We start from the raw sequence: 22,240 nt of genomic DNA, 5'->3' as shown, positions 1-22,240 counted from the left end.
ATGAACAGACGGTGGTGTGTGTGGCTGTTTGTAGAGGGGCCCTCCTGGGAAGTCCTTCCTCCTCCTCAGCACCCCTACCTATTCAGGCCCTAGAAGATGATTTATGAAGAGATGATGAGTGCACCTATCTCAGTGACTAAGAGTGTGTGCACTTGTGAGGAGCAGACTGCCTCTCCATAGGGATGTGTGGGTGCAAAGGGCAGACAACAGAGACAGCACAAGGGGACCAGATAAAGGTGTCCTCGAGCCAGGAGCTGGGCGATAAAGGGAGCCTGCGTGTCCTGTGTGGGTGCTGGGCTCAGTGTGCAAGCGTGTGACTCTGTGACTGTGACGGTGTGACTGCTGAAGGCAGGGACATAGCAGCTCCCAGAGCTGGGGGGCTGAAGGTGTTAACTGTGTGAATGCTGGCGTGGATAGGGTCCTGGGCCACCAGCCTGTGGGCTGAAGGAGGCAGTAAACATCAGGGTGACTGGAGGACCATGATGGCGGCCCTGCAAGGATGCTGCAGGGTTGTGGGGGGTGGGGGCTGTGTGACTTTGCAGTTCAACAAATTCAAATTCAGCCAATGCCGGCAGCGCCTGTTGTGTGCCAGGCAACCGGCGAGGAGGAGGAGATGTGCACCCAGCTTTCAGCTGAATGGTACTGGCTGCAGGGTTTGTGTGATCACCTTGTGGCTGGTTTGGGGCTGGGTGCTTTTTGCCCTTTCTGGCATTAAGGCCACACAATAACTCTACCCCACTTTGAGGTGAGATGGAGGAGCACAGAAAGGAAGTGACTTGCCCAAGGTGACCCAGCTACTCAGCACCAGGGCAGGCTCTGCAGAGCCTGAGTCCTTCACCTGAATACCTGTGACAGGGTGCAAATGTCTGGTCCTGAAGGTGCTGGGCTTGGACTCCTGCAAGCTGGGGGCCTTGGAGACACTCCCCCGACCCTGCCAACCACGTGGGCTAGAAACAAGGCCACGGTCACTGTGTTGAGGGGCCCAGCAGTTGGCTGCCCTTAGTTCTTCCTTCCCAGCGGCCAGATTCCTGGCAGAGGGGCTGCTCAGCTTTTGGAGACCCCTAAGCGCCCCATCCTTGCCTCAGGCCCTCCCGGAGCTCCCGCCCCTCTACCCCCCCTCCTGGCGCTGACTCTCGGCCAGAAGAGGAAAGGCTGTCTCCACCCACCTCTCGCACTCTCCCTTCTCCTTTATAAAGGCCGGAACAGCTGAAAGGGTGGCAACTTCTCCTCCTGCCGCCGGGAGCAGCCCGCCTGCCTCCCTGTGCGCCCGCAGCCTCCCCCGCTGCTTCCCTGAGGGCTCCCCTCTGGCCGCCAGCGCCCATCTTTCATTCCCGAGATAGAGATATTTTGCGCGCACACATATACACACACGCGCAAAAAGGGGGAAAAAAGCCCACCCTCCAGCCTCGTTGCAAAGAGAAAACCGGAGCAGCCGCAGCTCGCAGCCCGCAGAGGACGCCCTGAGCGGCAAGCAGGCGGGCAGACGAACAGACCGACTCGCGCCGCGTCCACCTGTCTGCCGGGCCCGGCCCAGCGCGCAACGGACACGCCGCGCGCGCGGAGCAGCCGTGCCCGCCGCCCGGGCTCCGCGCCAGGGCGCACACGCTCCGGGCCCCCCACCCGGCCCGGGCGGGAGTTTGCACCTCTCCCTGTTCGGGTACTCGAGCCGCCGCTGCAAAGCCAACTTTGGAAAAAGTTTTTTGGGGGAGTCTTTGGCTTTGAGGTGCCCAGCTCCGCGCTTTCCGACTTCGGGAGCCTTTCCAGAAAATGTTGCAAAAAAGCTAAGTCGTTGGGCAGAGGAAAACGCCTTTAGCTGGAGAGTGAAGACGAACCATCGACTGCCGTGCTCTTTTTCCTCCTGGAGGTTGGAGTCCCCTGGGCGCCCCCACACGGCTAGACGCCTCGGCTGGTTCGCGACGCAGCCCCCCGGCCGTGGATGCTCGCACGGGCTCGGGATCCGCCCAGGTAGCGGCCTCGGACTCTGGTCCCGCTCCCAGGCCCTCCCCAACCCCCCAACGACGGAGCCCGGGCCGGGGGCGGCGGCGCCCGGGGGCCATGCGGGTGAGCCGCGGCGGCGGCTGCAGCGGCCTGAGCGCCTGATCGCCGCAGACCCGAGCAGAGCCCACCTCCCTCCCCAACCCCCGCCCCTCACCCTGGCCGCGGGGGCGGCGCGCTCGGTCCACGCGTCCGGGGCCCCGCGGGGCCGGGCCCGGAGTCGGCATGAATCGCTGCTGGGCGCTCTTCCTGTCTCTTTGCTGCTACCTGCGTCTGGTCAGCGCCGAGGTAAGTTGCGACGGCAGCTGGGGCTGTTTCGCTTCATTCATTACCCCTACCTCTACCCTCTGATCGCCCCCTCTTCTCGCTGCAGTGAACTTTGGATCCATGCAGCCCCTGGGCCTCGCGCAAGGCGCTAGGTAACCTACAAGGGCTGGGACGCGAGGTCCGGGAGGTGCCAGGCTCTAAGGGGAGCGGGCAGCGGTGGCTTTCTTTCCTGCGGTGCGATCCCAAATCTTCCAGCTTTTAAGCGTCAGGGGTGGGTGTGCGTGGTCCTGTTTCCTACCCCTCAGGAACCCGAGAATAAGCCCCCTTCCTGCCAAAGGGAGAGGGTGGGGTGGTGCCAAGGCAGCAGGCAGCGCGTCCTCCCCAGCCCACTTCGGTGCAGCTTAGGTCCTGTCCAGGACCCGGCTTGCATGGGAGATGCGAGCTCGCGCACCAGTGGCAGCCACGCCAATCTTGGGCGGGGGTTTGCGTCCCACTCTGGCCCCCACTCCGGGTCGGGGTGTGTGTCCTCGGACCAGTGCAGGTCTTGCCCGGCCCCAGAGTGAGGTGCAGGAGCAGCTTGTGTCTTGGGCGCGGTGGGTGCCGAGAGAGATTTTGGGCACTTGGAATTAGGGGAGGAGTAGGGGCTCTTAGGGAATACAGACCCCGGGGCGGTGTGTGCCTGAGGTCGCGCCATACCTGCGCCCGCGCCCTGCGAGAAGACGCACCCCTCTCCCCCGCTTGCAGGGTGCGGAGCGCGCCGCCTGTAAAAGCATAGCAGCAAGGGAGGTGGAGTATAAAAACGTCTGCGGGAGCTATCAGGTCGGATGAATGCCCCGCACCCCTCCCCGCCTCACGTAGCAGTGAGTTGGCAAGTCTGCCCGGAATCCAGGTGGGAAAGGGGGCGGGGCAGGGAGGAGGCGCGAGGTGCTGGGGAGAAGAGGGCAGCCGGGAGCCGGCGTGCCTGGGTCCCGTCCCGCCTCCGCTCGGCCGCAGCCGGGAGCCCGCATCTCGCCCGCTCCCGGGGAGGGCGGGCACCTCTTGGCCTCCAAAGAGGCGCAGAAAGGAGGCGGCGGCGGCGAAGGGGTTAAAGTGAAAAGCTCCGAGGCCGCGGCCGGGCCTTGGGCCGCCGCCAGCGCAGGTTGTTTTGACCACGGAGGAGCCGTCGCCGTCTCCTTTTGTTCTCGGGGCTCCTCGAGGGCCGCCGGCCGCCCGCCCTGGGGCCCCGCCCTTCCGCGGCCAGCCCCTGCGGCCAGCACCCGGGAGGGAGGACGCGGGGCTCGGCCTGGCCCCCTGCAGGCCCCTCCCGACGTCCCCTCCTCTTTGCTCCCGCAGCCCCCCGGGCCGCGGCCAGCTGTTGGGGAGGGGGGCGCCGGCCGGCCCCAGCTGCCGTCTTTCCTCGCCGCGGGGCCTGGGGGCTGGGCCCGGTGCCAGGGCGTCCTGGGAACGGCGGCGCCCCCACCGCTGCTCTCCGCAGCCCACCCCGCCCGGCCCCCCGACTCGCTCACTCACCCCACGCATGCACACTCTTGGCCGGAGGCGATGCTGCGCTCCGGCGGGCGGGCGGGTGCGCAGAGCAACGGGCACGCATTACCACGGCCGGGTCGCGCGCCCGCCGCCGCCACGCCCGTGCACACGCGGGGCACACGCGCGCGCACCGCATACACACACACGCACGCACGGCCCCCGAACACGCATCTTGAGCACACGTGCGCGCACACCCACGCACGCGTACAGGCACGCACGGCCCCTACACCCTCTGCACCAGGTGCCCACCCCCGAGCAACAGGTGGGCCCACCGTGGTTCCAGGAATCTCATTACCTCTGGAGCGATCCCATTTCCTTCCTGGGCCCTATGAGGGAGAGGAAACAGGGACCCTTACATCAGGTCCCAGGTCCACAGCACCCACTTGGTTTTTGCCTAATTAGATCAGCTCCATGTCTCTCAAGCATTACCCCTCTGTGATTGCTTTTTTTAAGCCATGCTCATGTGGCTGAAAATGGTGTTGATGTGACTGGGGTCGCTGTGATGTCCCAAGCATTTATCCCCTCAAGTAAGTCCTTCTTTAAATCTCCAAGACTGGAGGCCCTGAACGCCTGAGGGGGCTCCCACCCCTGACTGTTCTTTTTTGTGGAGCCCAGCATGCTCTGGAGAGGCTGGATGACAGCTGCATAAGGCTTTCCCAGGCCTGCCCTCACCGTTTCCAGCTTCATCCAGCACCTCCTCCTCTTCTTCCACAGCTCCATGGGTTTGGTGGGGTGGCTATGGTACAGAAGGTGGTGCCTTTCTCCTCACTTTAATCACAGCATCCTTAAACACATGGCCTTCAGGAACCCACAGTTGTGTAGTGCTTTGCAGTTTACAAAGCACTTTCCTGCAGAGCCTGAGTAAGCTTCAGGAGGCGAGAACTAAAGGGAATACCTGTCGACATGGGGGCCAGTCCAGGAAGGCTTGCTGGTGGAGGTGGCCTTCGTCAGGTCCCCTCCATGCTTGGACTGAGCCTCAGGTAGAGGCCTCAGCAGCTGGGAAGAAGGGCTGGGGAGCTCTGAGGTAGGTCCTGGCTTAGGGTTGGCCATGAGGGCCCATCTCCATCAGCTGAGCTGGCTTCCGGGAGGGTGACTCCCATTGTCATGTGATGCCTCTGGCCTCAGCACCCTTCTACTGAGAAGGAGTGAAGGAGCCCATAGTCCTTAGCACCCAGCTTCTTTCTGGTTTGCTAATGGCCTTAGGGAGTGAGAGACTGACTTGCTGGGATCTCCAGGCCCTAGAAATGTCTTAGGATCAAACAGAATTTGGAGGCTCTGGTGAAAGACCTCGGAACAGTGTGTGTGTGCGTGTGTGTGTGTGTGTGTGTGTGTGTGTGTGTGTGTCTGTGAGAGAGAGAGAGAGAGAGAGAAAGCTATTGGTTCAGTAGGAGTGGTAGAGAGGTGCTTGCCATGGGCCTCGTAAGTCCCTCTCAAAGTCTTCCATCACCCGCCATGAAATGCCCCTCTAGCACCACAGTTTTCATTTTCTGAGTTATTTAGTTGTTTATGAGTTGTTTTTCCTCACTTGAGTGCAAACTCCACTAGAGAGCTTTTGTCTTGGTCACCACTGTCTACTCTGCTTCGAATGGTGCCTGTAATCTGTAAATATTTGTGAAAAGGACAGTGAATCCTGGAGGGTAGGGGTAGGGCTAGGGAAGGACCAGACACGTGTCCAGGGCTTGCTAAGTGCTTTACAGACATGGCCTCCTTCAGTCCTCACCCAGGGCAGCCCAGCAAGGCCACACTGCCCTCCAGCAGGCATTTTCATTTTGAGTGCCCCTGTTCCCCTCCACCCCTCCATCCTGAGAGAAAAGCATGTCTTTCTTCTCTATGTCTTGGGACTTGGACTGGACAGGGGAGAAGAAACAGAAGGAAAATTAGATTTCAAAGGTTCTGTGTGTCTTGAGCTGGGCCTCAGTTTCCACCACCTAACAAAACAAAATGAGAAGGTTGGGTTAGCTCAGAGTTCCCCCAGAGCAGCAGAATTACCTGGCCTCTTGAAAATGCAGATTCCTGGGGCCCACTCGGTGCTGGGAGTTGGGACTAAGGGTGGCAGTGATTGCAGTGGGCTGCCAGTATTATAATTGCTGCACTGGCCCCTCTCTTCCTGGTCAAAAAATTTTTCTGCTCGAGGGAGAGATGGGAGTCCAGTGAGGGGCTGGGCTGACTGTAGCAGGGGTCGGGGAGTGGGGTGGGGTCCCAGGAGCAATAGGGCAGGGAGATGCTAGGTGGGAAAGGGTGGTTCTAAATGGCTTCTGTGGTCTGTCCAGAGAAGCCTTCTTCAAAGGGCTTGGCTTTGGCATTGAATCTAGATCAGGCCTGAGACTCTGAGGCAGGCGGGCGCTCCGAGGCCCTGTTGGCTTCTCCCTCTGCCCGCTGCTGACAACGCCCCTGGTTGCTTGGGCCGACCCAGTGTCATCTCCGTCGGCGGAGCGGAACGGCAGGCGGGCTGGGGAGTGCGCGTCTGTGTGTGCACTGGGGCCCAGGCAGAGGGTGGGGTCCAGGTCCCTTTAATCTGCCAGCCTGGTTGGGAGCTGTAAGTCACCTGGCCTCAGCCAGCTCGTGCCCTTCCTACCTTCTGCAGCTGGCGTTGGGGGTGGAGTGGGGTGGGGACGAGGCTGTTTGCCTTGGCTCCCATGGCTGGCTGTGCCCCAGCTGCCTTCTGGCCACGCCCTTGCCCTACCAGGAACCCCAGGCCTGAGATCTGGGACAGCTTCATCAGGGTGCCATGCCTCCATTGCTGTCACTGAGGGGAGCTGCCCGCCTACAGAGGCTTCTAGAACCTATGCCTGGGGAAACCCAGGCTCCACCGGCTTGCTCACCCTCCCACACCACGACCCCAAGCAGGTGCCCCTGTGAGTCTCCCCCAGGGCATTGCATCCTGGAGCTGACCACAGACTGAATTTCCCCACCCCTCAGCCACCCCCGGCCCCGGAAAGGAACCACCCACCAGCCCACATGGCCCCAGGCAAGTGCCAGTGTGGGGCTCAGGTGCCATTTCCTGTGGCCCAGCACCGGGGATAATGCAAAGCCACATTCTCTCCTGTGGGCAGGCAGCTCACCACCCACCTACTGTCATCCTTAAAAATGTCCTGCACTGCTGGCCCTGCACAGGCGTGCCCTCCAGGAGCCACACTGAAGGAATGGATGGTGACCACAGCACAGCTCACTAACTATCATTTGCTGGATGCTCTGCTAGGTGTGATTCCCCAATAACCACCCCCTCCATGAGGTGTTATTAGGCCCATTTAAAAGATAAAGAAGCTGAGGTTTTAGGTTGTTAAAGACTCCAAGAACCGAGGTTCCCCTGCAGCTGAAGCCCTTGCTTGTTTGTCTGGTGCAGAGTTTCTCCATCTCTGCGCTGGGGACATTTTGGGCCAGAGAATCCTTTATTGTGGAAGGCTGTCCTGTGCATACAAGGATGTTTTGCTGGCCTCCACCTACTAAGGCCTGTAGCACTCCTCTAGTTGTTACCACCAAAATGCCTCGAGACATGGCCAGTGTCCCCTGGGGGCCCATTCATCCCTGGTTGAGAACTTGAGAACCACTGCTTTATGACATCCACAGGGTGGGGAGCAGACAGGAGCTGGGAGAGAGGGGCCTGCCCTGCCACTCGCTAGTCTTGTAGACCTGTAGCCATTTACTTGATTTTTCTAAGCCTCACTTCCTCATCTGGAAGATGGGAATAAAAACAGTACCAGGCTCTTGGGATCCATAGCATTTAGCTTGGTGCCTGGCACATAGCTAGCACTTCACAGAAGTTAGCTGTGGTGTTAGTATCAAACCCAGGGGCTCTCAGTGCATTCTGGGCATCCAGTGGTCAAATTACTAAAAACAGGTGCAGGAATGGTCTCTTTACTTAGAATAAAGTCCACTCTCTAGGAGACAATTTGCTTGGGGGTAGGAGAGAACATCCCAGGTGATCCTCCTGGTGGAGGAGGTGGGAAAATCATACAAGAGGGAACCCCAGGGAGAAGGGGAGAGTCCTTCTTCATGCATTTTACCAGTATTTTATGAGCACCTACTATGTGCTTCTTCCACCTCCCCAGTATCTCACCTGGCGTTTCCCCACCAGCCTGGGAGCTTCTGGGTTTGTTTCCATAAGACACCATCTCCTTTGCCTCATAGGCTAGGTCTGGGGCATCTGCAAGGCCTGAGTAGGGGGTCTGCCTACTCTGCCATGACTGGCTGCTGCAGCCATCTCTCCAGTGGGCAAGGAGGTCTTGGCATGAGCGCTATGTGCCATTTGGTACTGGACCTTCTGGCTGCTCTTAATTGAATCATTACCCCACAAGCAGCCTGGGAGACCTGACTGGGTACCCCATCCGTGGCTTTCCTCTGCTGTTTCTTCTGCCACCCCCTGGCAGAATTAGAATTGAATCAATTGTTTTCAGCCCCTTCAATTCACAAATGAGACCCAGGACCAGAGAGGGGTGGTGACCAGCCTGAAGTCACAGGGAGGTTAGTAGCAGGATGAGGTGGATTCCAGCTCTCTGAACTACCAGATCTGGGGCAGATAAAACCCTCAGGGTGAGTGGCCTGCCTTGGGCTTCACTGAAGACCAGCTGCCTCCTTTCCATTCCATGGTTGGGTCTGGTGTTCACATTTGGTGACCACCAGAGGCGTGGCCTCTCTGAGGTTGGATGAGGCGGGGCACAGTGGAGAAGAGAGAGGAGAGTGAGGGGCCGCTGAGTCGACACCCCTCCTCCATCTCACACATGCAGCTCCTGGCTCCCCGGCTGTGCAGCCATGGACCCCAACTCCTAGCCAAGCTGACTACTAGACCCCCACCCTTCCCTCCCTCACACCTCCCGACAGAACTAGGCACCAGGCAGGATTATAAGCTCCACGTTCAAATGCAGAAACTGAGCTCAGGGGTCTCAAGAATTCATTGGAAAAGCAGTCACGGCCACTGTCCACCTTGGGTCTTCTGACTCCAGGCCAACTCGGGTGGACAGAGCTGCACATGGTAGGACCTCTGAAGGAGGTGTTGATAAGTGATGAGGAAACAGAACTTTGGGGGAGGCTAGAACCTGATCAGTCACCAGGCTCCCAGCAGACCTTTCAGGGAGCATCTCCCAGGGCTGGCCTTGAGGCAGGATAGTCTCTCTGACCCGTCAGTCAGGGAGAGGGCAGCGTTCCTTCCTGGAGGCAGCCTGTGCTGAGCTGCTCAGCTCTCCAGGCAGTGGAATGTTCAGTGAACCAGCTAGAGCAGGAGCACCTCCCCTCTTAGCCCAGGAAAACCGAGGCACAGAGTTGTGTAATCCACAGTCAGGCCGTAGTAAGTTGGGTCTGCGTGTGCCCTCGCCAGGGCTCCTTCCACAAGACACAGCCCTCCTCTGTGTGCGCGCGCGTGCACGCACGTGCGCGTGTCTACATGGGTGTGAGTCCGGACACGCAGCAGATCTTAGGCATTTTCTTTGCCCAGAGGCACTGATTGTTGGATTATGCTTTTCAGCCTCTCATCTGCCCTCACCTCTTTCTCAAGACCTTTGGCATCAGCCCCTCGGGTCTCCCCGGCCTGTGGGACGTGGCCGTGCCCTTCCTATTTGAGCTGCTCTCATGTTATTGTGGGACCTGTAATTTCCCTGGAGGAAGCCCGGCTCAGAATGGGGCCTGTTAAAGTGCTTATTAAGTTTCAAGTGTTTTTGGTAACAGGCCAGAGGGGCTCTAAAAATAGGGTTTGGTTGAGCATGGGGCATGGGTGAGCTTTCAGGTTTCCCGGCCATATCTGAGGATTCCCTTCTCTTCTCTTTGAGTGAGAGGCTAAGTAGATATCACTAGTGCACATGGCCTCCTGAGACCGACCTACTCCTCAAGCAGTTATTAAACACCTCGTGTACCCAGGAAGCTGGGAGTAAGGGTTCTGCCATCAGAAAGACCTGGGTCTGAATGCAGGTTCTGCTGATAAATCAGTTGTAGGACTCTGACCAAGGATGTCACCTATTTGAGCCTGTTTTTTTCATCTGTAAAATAGGGATAATTAGATCTCCCATGACAAATGCTGGCTGCCTTTAGCTGTCAGGTGTGGAGGGGAAGCAGACAGAAATCAGATTGTTGGAGCCTCCCAGAACCTGGGTCTGATGGGGAGACAGACACATACAGTCAAATCTAACTTAAAGCGAGCTGGGGTTCCTGTTAGGGGCTGAGGGGTGCAGATCTGAACTGGGTTTTAGGGGCTTGGGCAGGTTCTGGCCCCAGGCCTTTGTGCTCCTGCTCTCATCCTGGCCGTCTGTTCGCCCATGGCCAAAGGTGCCCTGCGGGAATGTTCTATAGGACAAAGTGTGTATGTTTGGAAGAGAACCACAGCTGGAAAGCCCTTGCTGCCAGCTCACTTGGTCCCATATGTCTGCCTGGCAGGGGGACCCCATTCCCGAGGAGCTCTACGAGATGCTGAGTGACCACTCGATCCGCTCCTTTGATGACCTCCAGCGCCTGCTGCATGGAGACTCCGTAGGTAAATTGAATCCTCATCCGGTGCTCTGGCCCTCTGCCGAGTTCTGGGGAGCCAGGCGAGCAGGGCAAGGACATCCCCTCTTCCTTGACATCCAGAGAACCAGAGCCTGTGGCAGCTCATGGAGGGCTGAGCCACGCCCGTCCAAGGCAGGGCTGAGTAGGCGGGCGGGTTGCTACCTGGGATGTAGGGTGTGGCAGGAAAAGCTCCCACATGTGGCTCTGGCTTGCTGCAGAGGGTGGGGTACCGAGAGGAGGGGGCAGGGAGAAGGTGCCCAGGGCATCTGCTGAGTGTATATCCAGGTGTGGACTCAGCCAGGGAGGGTGGTGCAGGAGGAGCCATCTATCTCCCTGCCGCTCTGGCTGAGGGCCCAGTCTCCAAGGTCTCCCAGGGACACCTGGCCCGGACCAGTGGGCAGCCCTGCCCATGCCCGAGAATGCGCTCAGCGCATGGGCACGTGCTCGGTGGCACACACGTGGCGGGGCTGGTGGGATGGGTCGGGAATGTATTTATAAACGCTGTCTTCAGAGCAAATTCCATTCTATTCTAACCTCTGGCCTGTTCCCTGGAGCCCTGCTCGGCACCCCCCCCTGCACCCCCAGCTCTCCTTCCCTCTGGGGTTTTGTCTCTTTGTCACTTTGTAATCCTTGCCCAGACTGCTATCTACGGGGGACAGCATTTCCTGCCTTTGTTTCCTCTCCCCGTTGGGCCCCTGGCTCCCTCTCAAAAGCATTCCCGGGCCCTTTCAAACCTGCCTGTGCCGGGGGCTGGTGAGGCCAGCAGGAGGGGGCCCCAGCTGGGCCCACCTATTGTTCACCAGGCCCCCCACCCCACGTCTCCCACACCCCCCACCCCATGCCCGACTGGCCAGCCCTGGTCAACACAATGGGGCAACTTCCAAATTTAGCCTTTCTGCTGTTTCTTTCCAAGGCCCTTGGCCCCCACCCTCGGGCAGCCCCTACGCACCCCGGGTGGGGGTCGGGGTCCAAGATGAGGTTTTCAATAGTGGGCCTGTTTCAAGGCAACCATGTGGCTATTTTTTCCTAATAAATTTAACCTTTCCACAAAGCACATCTTTTCCCCATCTCCTCCCCACGAGGGACATTCCAGAGATGGCAGAGAGAAAGGAAGGGAGTGAGAAGGACAGACAGACAGACTGGCTGACGTGGGAGCAGCAGGCTAGACGGAAAGGCACCAGTTATAGCACAGCCTCCTCCAAACAGGACCCCCTGGGAGTCTGCACGGATGAGCGGGAGCTTTGTCAATGGCAGAGTCAGCAGGCGGGGTACACAGCATGAGCCGCGAGGTGCCACGTGGAGTGGGCAGGACACCCTGTAGCTTCTATGCTGGCACTTCAGCCATCAGAGAGACAGAAGGGTCTGCCCATGATGCAGTGTGGCTCCAAGTCCTCTCCCACCCTCACTTCCCGCAGCGGCTTCCGGCCGCCATCTAGAGAGAGGGATGTCTCTGAGGAGTGCTGATGACGCTGAGATGGATGAGGGCCGCCCAGGCTGGAGGAGGGAGCTGTGGTTTGTGAACTCAGGAATAAATGGACAACTTAGGGCAGACATGGGGCAAAAGGTTAGAGGGAGAGGGACAGAGACGGTGGAAGACTGGGGGCTAGAGAGAGACCCCCCCCAGCCCCCACCCAGCAGGCCTGGCTCCCCACCCCTCTCCCTGCCTTCAGCCCCCACCCCTTCCCTCTCCTTCTCTCCCTCTCTCCCGCCCAACTGGGCCATTGTCCGGGGCTCCAGAGGGGCTGTGTCCAGGGCACGCTGGTCCCCCCTGGGGATTCTGGGAATTTCTCCATTCAGCACTTCCTATGGGAACGCTGGGTGGAGGGGCACTGGAAACTGGCCTTCAGAGCTCTGGGTCCTCACCCTGCCCTGGAGGCCAAGGAGGGTTCTCTTATAGTAGCAAAGGGGATGGGCTATTTTTAACTCCATTGACATGGGTTCTGTCCAAATATGTGGCTGAAGGTCCCAGAGAGGGGCTGATGATAAGTCAGGGCTCCACCACCCTCTGAGCCCCGTGGCCACCCCAGCGTTTGCCTGGAGAGGCCACTCCTGGTAGCTAGGACCCTCAGGTTTACAGGGAGCAAAAGGGGAGACTATTTTCTGGAGTGGTGTGCCAGTGAAGGGTGAGAGGCAGTCCTCCTACCTGCCCCGGAGCCTGCTCAGAGCCCCCACCCCATGGTCTGGCCAGCCAGCAGTTATCAGAGCACGTCTGACCTCCTCTTACAGATGAAGACGGGGCTGAATTGGACCTGAATTTGACCCGGTCCCATTCTGGAGGCGAGCTGGAGAGCTTATCCCGAGGGAGAAGGAGCCTAGGTAAGGCTGAGGGTGACAACGGTGGCCCCTCAGAGGTGGGAGGCAGGGAGGGAGAATTGGGGATGCAGCCAGCCCGAGGCTGGAAGGCTGGCTGTTTTGTCACTTAGGACTGAATGGAGCTAAAAGACTGTAACGATCCTTAAATTACCCTCTATCAAGGAGTTGAGTCACACTGTTTTCTGAATATAGTCCTTTAAAACCTCATTTGTTCATTAGTTTCACCTTGGAGGTAGATACTGTTAACCCCATTTTATAGTGTTGAAAACTGGGGCCCAGAGAGGGTGAAGAAGTAGCTGAGGTCACACAGCTAGCAGGTGGTGGGTTTGGGATCCCAAGTAGCTCTTCTCACTTGAACCGAGTGCCGTTGGCAGGCTGCCTATGTCTGCTGCTGCAAAGGGCTGTGCCTGGAACAGCAGGCGTGAAGCAAAGGAGGATAGAGATCACTGGGTCCCACAGAAGCCTTCCCAGGGAGGCAGGTGCCCACTCCAAGCCCCTCCTTCTCTCTGCCCACCTGCGGGGCCCAAAACACTGTGGACAGTGGCTGGGGGGCCTTCTACATAAGAGTCGAGTGGCCTGAGTTTCACTGCCCGCTCTGAATTTGGGCGGCTCATTTAGCTCTCGGAGCCTCAGTTTCTGTACATGTAAATAACGACAGATGACAATATCCCCAGCATTGACTGTGTGCCCGCTGTAGGCCAGGCTTCACTCACATTACTCCTTTGATAGGCAAGTGCAGTGTAGGCACTGTTATCCCATATCATAGGTGAGGAAACTGAGGCTTGAAAGAAGCAACAAGGTAAGAATAGATTACAGTGTAAACAGCAATGTGAGAGTGGCTACAAGATAATATACAAGTAAAGGCCACATGCTGGGCAAACCCATAAATGTATGAAATCATAGAATAAAATGGCTGAGGGCTGGTGGAAGGAAACTGACATGTAAAACATGCCAGTGCTCTCAGAATGATCTCACTGATCCTTACAATGTTTCTTGGGTATAGATCTCTTCATTCCCATTTCACAAACTGGGAAACTTAGGCCTTAAGCCCATCAGCAACCTGCCCAAGTCCCATGGCTGGTAACAGCCAGGACTTGAACCCTCCACCCCCAGGTTGAAGGAGGTGAGAACAGGCCAGCCATTTCTAAGGGTAGGCAGTCCCATAGTGGCTCCGCCCTGGGCTTTCCTGCTGGTGGGGGGTCTGGACAGGCCCACCTCCCTGACAGAGGTCCCCGCTCCCTCCAGGTTTCCCGACAGTCGCTGAGCCAGCCGTGATCGCTGAGTGCAAGACACGTACTGAGGTGTTCGAGATCTCCCGGCGCCTCATAGACCGCACCAACGCCAACTTCCTGGTGTGGCCACCCTGCGTGGAGGTGCAGCGCTGCTCCGGCTGCTGCAACAACCGCAACGTGCAGTGTCGCCCCACCCAGGTGCAGCTGCGGCCCGTCCAGGTGCGCAGGCCACAGCCAGCCCCGGGGATGGGGGTGCGGAACACGCTGACCAGGCTCCTGGCGGGTGAAAGGCCTTTCTTGCAGGCCCCAGGGCTCTGTCCAGACAGGGCCACTCGTGGGAAACTTCCTCCAGACGGGTGTGCGGAGGCCACCCATGGGTCCACCGAGGCCACCCAGGCTGCTGTGAACACGAGCCACAGACAGGCCCCCCGGGCAGGGCTGGGTGTGGGGCCAGATGTAAAGGATGCTGCCTCCTCCTTTATGGGGAATAAAATCCCCAAATATCCCTTGAATAGACTGGTTCACAAGTATATTGTACACTCGGAATGTTGTGGGCAGCTGCTCCAGTTCCCCCAAAGCTCTCCCCTATTCAGGGCTCTCATTCCACCCAGAAAAAGGCTCGGTTAGGTGCCCCAGCATCTCTAAGGCCCACTCATCTCCCTTTGACAAGTCATATCTTTAACAAGGAGGACAGAGACCCCCCCAACTAAGAGACGTTGCAGGAGCTGGGGCAGCCCCTAACAAAGAGTCAGAATGCTGAGTCCTGACCCTTTCTTGGAAAGGTTGGGTATACACTCTGACTCAAGGGAAATTTTAGAGTAGAGGCTGTTCTGGGGAGCTCCCTGTCTCACATGGGGCAGGGCAGGGCCAGAGAAGTCTCAGCTGTTTTCTGATTCATATGGAAAGGTTTCTGCACTCCTTGGGCCAGCCTTGCCCACACACCAGGTTAGGCTGGGCTGAGCAGCTGGGTGGTAGGCACACCTCCCCAAGGCTCAGGACTGGCTGGTGAACCCTACCTACCCTTGCCAAGTGCTCTGCCTCCTTCTCCACACTCCCCTCCCCTGTGGTCAGCTCTGGCCTGTCCTAGTGTCCGCCTTCCATCCCAGGCCTGGGCCCTGTGCCCAAGATTACTGATGTCACTCTCCACCCAGCACCCACTGTCATGGTATCTCCTGTCCCCAACACTGCCAGCTCTGTGGATGGACACCTGACAGCTGACCTGCCCCTTCCCGCCTCCCTCCTGGATAAAGCCTCCCCCCACTTCCTTCCAGACAACCATCTCCCCGCCTCTGCAGCAGCCCCTGACCTTGGCTGGCGCTTCAGGAATGAGGATACCACAGGCCCCATGCTCAACCCGGAAATGCCTTCCTCCCTCTCTGGGGGTTCCAACGGGGACTGCAGAGGCCAGGTCGGGAGGGCTTGTTTTGATGGAAAAGCTACGAGAAGGGCAGAGGGCAAGGTCCTGCAATTGTTTGGGCCAAAGTGTCTGCCCTGCACTCTCCAGGCTTTCGAGGAAAGATCCACAGGGGATGCTGCGGGGAGGAGCAGGCAGGTGGCTCCCTTGGCCCCTATCCCTGTGGTCTCACAGAATCACTTTGATCTTCCAGGTGAGAAAGATCGAGATCGTGCGGAAGAAGCCAACCTTTAAGAAGGCCACAGTGACCTTGGAGGACCACCTGGCGTGCAAGTGTGAGACGGTGGTGGCACGACCTGTGACCCGAAGCCCGGGAAGTTCCCAGGAGCAGCGAGGTAACTGCCCATCCAGGGCCTGACTCTAATTGCTCAGCCCTGCAGCCCCCTTCTCCAGTGGCAGCTGCCAGGGGCACATGGGGATCAGGCACGCCCCTGGTTACATTCACTTGAAGCTTTTCATATCACTGACAACAATCCAGATTCCTCCCCTACCTGTGAGGCCTTATGGGAGAAAGTAGCCCACCACCTCTCACCCAGTTGGCCCTCTGGCCTTGCTGCCAACTATTCCCCCTTACTTGTACCACCCCAGGAAGGTTGGCTTTTCTGAGTGGCCAAGTAGGTTTCTGCCTCAGGGCCTTTGCACATGTCACTCTGTCTGACATTCACTTCTCCTAGCTCTTCACAAGTCTCGCTCCTTCTCTTCACTTGAGTCTAAGGTCAGAAGTCACCTTCCTTCTTGAGATCTGCTGGCCACCCCATCCAGAGCAGCCACCATTCCAGCCTTGCTACCACAGCCCCCTACTTTGTTCAGTGGGTGTATGAAATGGTGGGAGGAGCCATGGCCTGGACCAGAGAACAAACACCTCACACATATTGTCTTCAGATATTTAACAACTTGTCCTGGGGATGAGAAATCACACTAATTCCTTGTAGCCTTGGTGGAAAAATTAGGACCAGTGGAGAAAAATCACCAGAGACAGACTGTAACTCCATACACACAAAAGCTGGTAATCAGTCAGGGGTCCAAGATGGAATTGTCTGTCTTACTAGGTGATGAGTTCCCCATTGCTGGAGCTATACAAGTAAAGGCTGGACAACCATGCAGCTGGGGTGTGACAGACACAGCTCAAACATCGGATGGATACATGAAACTGGAGTTTAGTTCCTATCCTTAGATTTCATGAATTCACAATTTCAGGGGCATAGTTTGACTTAAAAAGTGGAAAGGGACTGAAAAAAAAAAATAATGTGGTCCAGTTGCCTCCTCTACATTTTACAGAGACAGTGCCTGAGGCCCAGACAGGCTGAGGACTTGCCCAAGGTCACACAGCCAGTTCCAGGCAGGGGCATAGCTAGAACCCAGGTATCCTGAAGGTCTACGCTTGGCTCTTACCTCACCCTGACAGCTATCACTGGCTCTTAAACTTGTCTCATCATTTTCTTTTTTTTTAAGATTTTAAAATCTTAGAGTTAGAATGGATGACGTGCAAGTCAGTCCTTCAGTGTTAATGACAGGGCTGCTGGAGCACAGAGAGGTTAAGGAACTTAATGAAGAGTGCACAGTGGCAAAGCCTAGCCCAGAACCCAGGTCTTGTAACATCTAGTTTGGGGTTCTTTTGACTGACTCCTGCTGCATTTTCTCCCTTGAATGTTTGCAGTAAGGATCAAATGAGAACCCTTAAGTTAAGAGGATTAAATGAGTATAAAAAAATCACACAAGTAACTGTTTTGATTAACTTTCTCTGGTTAGGGGACAGGACAATCTTGCTGTCATTTTTTCTTAACAAGCCTCCTGAAGGTAGGGCCATCTCTTAGCCTCTTCCTCCTGTTCTCAGAGTTGAGCTGAGGCCCAGTGCCTTGGGAAGACTGAGAATTTGACAACTTCAAATCAATGTGTTGTAAATTATTTGTAGCATTAACATGGAGAATGATTTCTAGTCAGGAAAAATTACATCTTCTTTATGTTCAGAACGGGGTTCTTTTCCATGCCTTTGTTTCATGTGATTTTCTAAACCAGTTTCTTGGGCAGTGTGTTCAATCACTTGATATGTAGGCAGCAGAGTCTCGCCACTGTAGTTTCAGCATTTTGGCCCCGGATGCTGATTCTTCCAGCAGCTGTCTGCGGGCAGGGCTAAGGCTTGGGATGTGGCCCGTGTGGTGGTCAGTGTCAGACCTCCTGGGCACAGAGCTCTGCTCCATATCACCTAAGAGCTAAGTGACAACCTTGAGCTTGCTCCAGCTCTGCCCAGCCCAGTGTCCTGCTGATGGCCCTGTTTCTGGAGCGGAAACTCTGGCCCTTCAGTGGCCCTCCTGGGTAGCCTCCCCCAAGGAGGAACTGAGACCTGCCTGAGTCCCTGTATTGCCTGTTTTCAGAGATGAGTGGCTGCCTAATGGGAGCTTGTGTCTGTGAGGTAGGAGGTCAGGTGCTGGCTCCAAAGAGCTGGGTGGGCCGGGGAGAACTCGGAAGGCTCCCAGGAAGAGGTGGGCCTTGAGCTTGGCAGACAAAACTTTCATTGCCAGGGTGTCTATCTGGGCACCCAGGAGGAAGAGAGACATAAGCACTAACCTTGACTGAGACTTGCAGGTGAAGAGATTTCCAGCCCAGTGGTTAAAAGCAAGGATTCGAGGAAGATCCCTGGGTTCAAATCCCAGTCTTTCTGTCTCAGTTTCCTCATCTGTTAAATGTACATACCTGTACCTGCTGTGAGGATAAACAAGCTTAGAACTTTGCCAGGTGTGTGCTAAGTGCTAGCTAAGGGTTTCTGGCTGTTTCCATGTATTATCTCCTAACACGGGAGCTGCTGTTCTCAGTTTTACAGATGTGGAAATTGAGGCACAGAGAGTGTACATGACTTTCCCAAAGCATACAAGTAACACTTGGGAAAGCCCAGTGTGGATCCAGGTGGTCTGCCCACAGCCCGAGCTCTGGCCTGCCCCCCACTGTACTGCCTACAATCGGGGAAAGGGGTCAGGGACGGCCCAGGTCAGAGGCAGGGCATGTGGTTCCTCCAGAAGCCCAGTGGCTCCCTCCTCCTGTGATGAGAAAGGGCTGAGGTTGGTGGCAGGAAATCTCAATAGAGGGTCAAGCTGAGGGAATAAGAAATAAGTGAATAAGAGCAGCTGCTATCTGCGAATCATCTTTTCTCTGAACGTAGTGGCTTAAGACAATAGCCATTTTCTATTCTCCCCCCATTGTGAGTTGACTGGGCTCAGCTGGGCGATCCTACTCTTCCGTTATCTGGCGGCTGCACTGGGACAGCTGGGCCTCTATCCCTGTCCCTGTGGTTTGCAGCCTCCCCTGCAGGGGAACCAGACTTCTTAAGTGGCATCACAGGGCTCCCCAAAGTGCAAAGTTGGGAACTGCCAGGCCTTCTTAAGTCTTATGCCTGGAACTAGCCAGCATCAGTCTGCCTCCTAATATTGGTTAACAGATCCAAGTCCAGGCCAGGTTCAAGGGGTGTAGAAATAAGGGGCATAGCAGTGGGGTAATGACAAGGAGCTTGAAGCCATAGTTCACCTGCCCCCGCTCCGTCTCTGCCAGCATACCGTCAGCTATTCCTTCCACCAGTCCTATGAGGCAGGCAATCTTATTATCCCATCTCACAGGTGGGAAAAGAGACACAGAATGGTTCAGTAATTGTCCCTAAGGTACAGCTGATGAGCGGTGGAGCTGGGATTCAAACCCGGGAGGTCTGGCCCCAGCCTCCCCTCCCACCCCTCTCTCAGCCCAGAGGATCTGGGGAGGTCTGTGGCAGGGCTTGATCAAAAGGGATAGATTCCTCTGCTTCCTCCTCGTCACCCGTGCTCTTCCTCCTGCTAACAAGACCTTTCTTTCTCTCTTGCAGCCAAGACACCCCAAACTCGGGTGACCATTCGGACGGTGCGAGTCCGCCGGCCCCCTAAGGGGAAGCACCGGAAGTTCAAGCACGCACATGACAAGAAGGCACTGAAGGAGACCCTCGGAGCCTAGGGGCATCGCAGGAGAGTGCGGGCAGGTGAGGGCCAGGTGGGGAAACTGAGGCCCAGCACTGCATTTCCTTCTCCCTGGCCTGTGGCTTGGGCTGAGGAAAGGGTTGGGGTAGAGGCATTTTCCTATACAAAGTCCAGGCTTGAAGCCTTGATCCCCTCTTCCTAGTTATCAATGGGGATAACCATGGGGACCCCAGCCCAGCTGTGTGCCAGCATACCCTAAGGGAATGGGAGGTCTAAACCTCAAATCTCCCAGCACTGCTGGAAATCGGGGACAGCTGGTCGACCCTGGCAAGGTGGGGCGTGTGAGCGTGGGATGGAGCCCCTGGGCTGTCTCTGACCCACTGTGTCCCTCTGCTTGGCCTGCAGGGTTATTTAATATGGTATTTGCTGTATTGCCCCCATGGGGTCCTTGGAGTGATAATATTGTTCCCTTCATCCGTCTGTCTCGATGCCTGATTCGGACGGCCAATGGTGCTTCCCTCACCCCTCCACGTGTCCGTCCACCCTTCCACCAGCGGGTCTTCCCTCAGCGGCCTCCAGCATCTTGCCCAAAAGCCCAAGAAGGAAATGAAGGACCTGGACTCCATTGCTGTTTTCCTCTTCTGACCTGGAAGAAATGGGATAAGAGTGCAAGAGAGACTGATGGGGTCGCTGTTGGTTGGGGGAAAGGGGCTTCCTTCGCCCGCGCTGTGGACTGGCCCGAAACTCTGCATGTGGGCCTGAGGGCCTCTCAGCATGGCCTGCCTGGTCCCTGGACCTTCAGGTAGCTCTGCAGGGAGCACTCCCAGGCAGGCCGGGGTACTCCTGTGGCTGAGACTATGTGGGGGAGCAGAGACTGGAGAAACCCCCTCCTGCAGTGCCCAGGCCTGGTCAGCTCTCCTTGGTCATCTCTGCTCACAGTGGCTTCTTTTCATTTTATATATTTGAATTCTTTGAAGATGTGGACTCTTCTGGGCGGGTATGGCCAGAGCACCAGGCAGCCAAGTGCCCTCTCAGATGGGTTAGAGATGAAGTTTGTTCTGGAGGTGGTTGTAGATGGTGACCTGGGCATCCACTGCCTCCTGCCACTCCCCCCTTCACTTTTTCCTCTGTTTCATCTCTCTACCTCCACCCTATGTTTCCTCCTGTCCTGGCCCTACAGTCTGCTCCACCCAGGGGCTCTTGGACCCCTGATTGAAGCCTCAGATAATCCCAGTCACTATTCTGTAGGACAGAAGACCAGCAACCAGGGCAGCAGGGGGCCTGCCCATCAGATCCCAGCCCAGCCAAGACTGCCATGTAAGGATGTACAGGGTGTGCACTGCACAACGGCACTGCATGCAGGGATCACAGTTCACACACACCATAGATGTGGCCAATTTGTATATTTATTATGACAATTTTCTGGCATATGAAGGTTAAGTGTCTTGAGGAAAGAGATCCTTTTCCTAATTGACACAAAGGCTCTGTGTGGACTGGCTGGGCCTCTGACCCAACCCAGGACTTGGAGAGGTTGGACAGGAGTGAGCCCTTGGTGGGGGGCAGGGAGACAATACTTGTCCACGTGGCCTCCATTTCCCCAAGTCCTCAGCTCAGGCAGTCTCCCTTCCAGACAGGTGCGGAAAAACCCAAGAGAAAGTCTTCAAGGGAGAGAGCAGCCTTGCCCCGCCCCTGCGTGCTTCCCCCATCTTAGATCCTTTTGAGTTCCATCTCTGGTGGCTCCTCCCAGGAAAGCAGCTCTTGGGCTGGGAGTCAGGGAGAAAAGGGAAAAGATCCCCAGGGCCCCCTAGGGGTGGGGTCTGAGCTCCCACCTCCCTTTCCACCTTCTACTGCACTTTCCCCCCTCCCCCTCTCCAAAATCTGCTTCCTTCTGTTTGTAAAGTTGGTGATTATATTTTTGGGGGCTTTCCTTTTATTTTTTAAATGTAAAATTTATTTATATTCCGTATTTAAAGTTGTAAAAAAAATAACCACAAAACAAAACCAAATGAATCCGCCGGAGATCTGTCTGTTGGCACTGCTGTGACAATTACCCTTTCCGCGTTGGCAGGATTTGCCGACAGCTTGCAACGTGTTCCTCTCGCCCTAGGAGGCTCAGGCTCACACTCACGCACGCACACACGCACGCACACTCACACATGCGTGCGCACACGCCAGCCCACTGCTCTGAGGGAGGCCTCTGTCGGGGAGAGCCACACGGCCCACTCTGTCGGTCTTGGTCCTGCTGCAGCTCCGGATACCTGGACCCCACGTCCCAGCCCTGTGCCTGTCACTGGCAGGGACAAGGGATGGGTCTCTAACTTGAGAGTCTCCACAAGTGAAATGAATCCTCAGCATTGTGGGGTGGGACTGGCTGTGGGGAGGGGATACCCGATGTGGGGAAGGCTGGAGGGGTCCCAGAGGGGCTGTGGGGTTAAGAAGAACACAGCTGAAAGTTGGAGCTAGGGTCTGATCTTGGCTCAGCCCTTAGAGAGCTGTGTGGCCTTGGGAAAGTCACAGCCCCTCTCTGGCCAGTACCTCATCTGAAACACAAGAAAATGACCAGGAGACCTGTGGTCGACAAGGTCCAGCTGTGGGGTTCTGTGCTTTCCCTCATCCACAAAGACTTGGGTCCCCTCCCATTAAAAAGATGCTAAATGTGTTCTGGGTCTTAACTGCAGGCAGATTGGAGCTGATGGAGAAACCTAGGAGTGGAGAATCTGACTCATCATAAGGACAAACTAAAACAGCAGAACTCTGCCCCAAAGCCCCCCTCTTTACCTGCTATATTTATCTCTGTAAGACAGATCCTCTTTTGGCTCACTCTACATATATATTTGACCCTTGAACAACACGGGGCCTAATCCACATATAATTTTTAGTCCGCCCTCCCTGCCTGTCTTTCATCTGCAGCTCCTCCTCTGTGGATTCAACCAACCATGGACTATGTGGTACTGCAGGATTTAGTATTGAAAAATATCCGTGTATAAGTGGACCCGCATAGTTCAAACCCAAGTTGTTCAAGGGTCAACTGCACACATTTCCTTGACTCCTCTCCGCCCCCCACTTAGAGTTATTTTGTTCACTTCTCTGTC

General features: G+C 56.6%; 1 protein-coding gene across 2 annotated transcripts; it reads left to right on the top strand.

The window, feature by feature from the left end:
* The first annotated feature begins 1,206 nt into the window (after positions 1–1,206).
* Positions 1,207–21,158, top strand: PDGFB (platelet derived growth factor subunit B). Of its 2 annotated transcripts, none has more exons than XM_010960286.3 (7): positions 1,207–2,283; positions 10,147–10,243; positions 12,484–12,573; positions 13,816–14,021; positions 15,410–15,551; positions 19,061–19,210; positions 19,703–21,158. In XM_010960286.3, exons 1-6 carry the CDS (start codon positions 2,221–2,223, stop codon positions 19,183–19,185), a joined length of 723 nt encoding a protein of 240 aa, XP_010958588.1. In that variant the 5' UTR covers positions 1,207–2,220; the 3' UTR covers positions 19,186–19,210; positions 19,703–21,158. The 2 variants fall into 2 exon arrangements, with proteins under 2 accessions (XP_010958588.1, XP_010958589.1); XM_010960287.3 differs by having other exon boundaries at positions 19,554–21,158.
* The last annotated feature ends 1,082 nt before the right edge of the window (positions 21,159–22,240 follow it).

The sequence above is a fragment of the Camelus bactrianus genome, chromosome 12 (genome assembly GCF_048773025.1).
Source record: "Camelus bactrianus isolate YW-2024 breed Bactrian camel chromosome 12, ASM4877302v1, whole genome shotgun sequence".
Taxonomy (NCBI): Eukaryota; Metazoa; Chordata; class Mammalia; order Artiodactyla; family Camelidae; genus Camelus; species Camelus bactrianus.
Note: the sequence above shows the minus strand (reverse complement) of the source record. Positions and strands in the feature narration are given on the sequence as shown.

What these genes read in the sequence shown, in the direction of transcription:
- PDGFB (XM_010960286.3), top strand. Translation starts at nt 2,221, where the DNA reads ATGAATCGCTGCTGGGCGCTCTTCCTGTCTCTTTGCTGCTACCTGCGT. An exon ending in TGCGTCTGGTCAGCGCCGAG is followed by an intron (nt 2,284 to 10,146) that starts GTAAGTTGCGAC and finishes TCTGCCTGGCAG; the next exon opens with GGGGACCCCATTCCCGAGGA. An exon ending in GCTGCATGGAGACTCCGTAG is followed by an intron (nt 10,244 to 12,483) that starts GTAAATTGAATC and finishes CTCCTCTTACAG; the next exon opens with ATGAAGACGGGGCTGAATTG.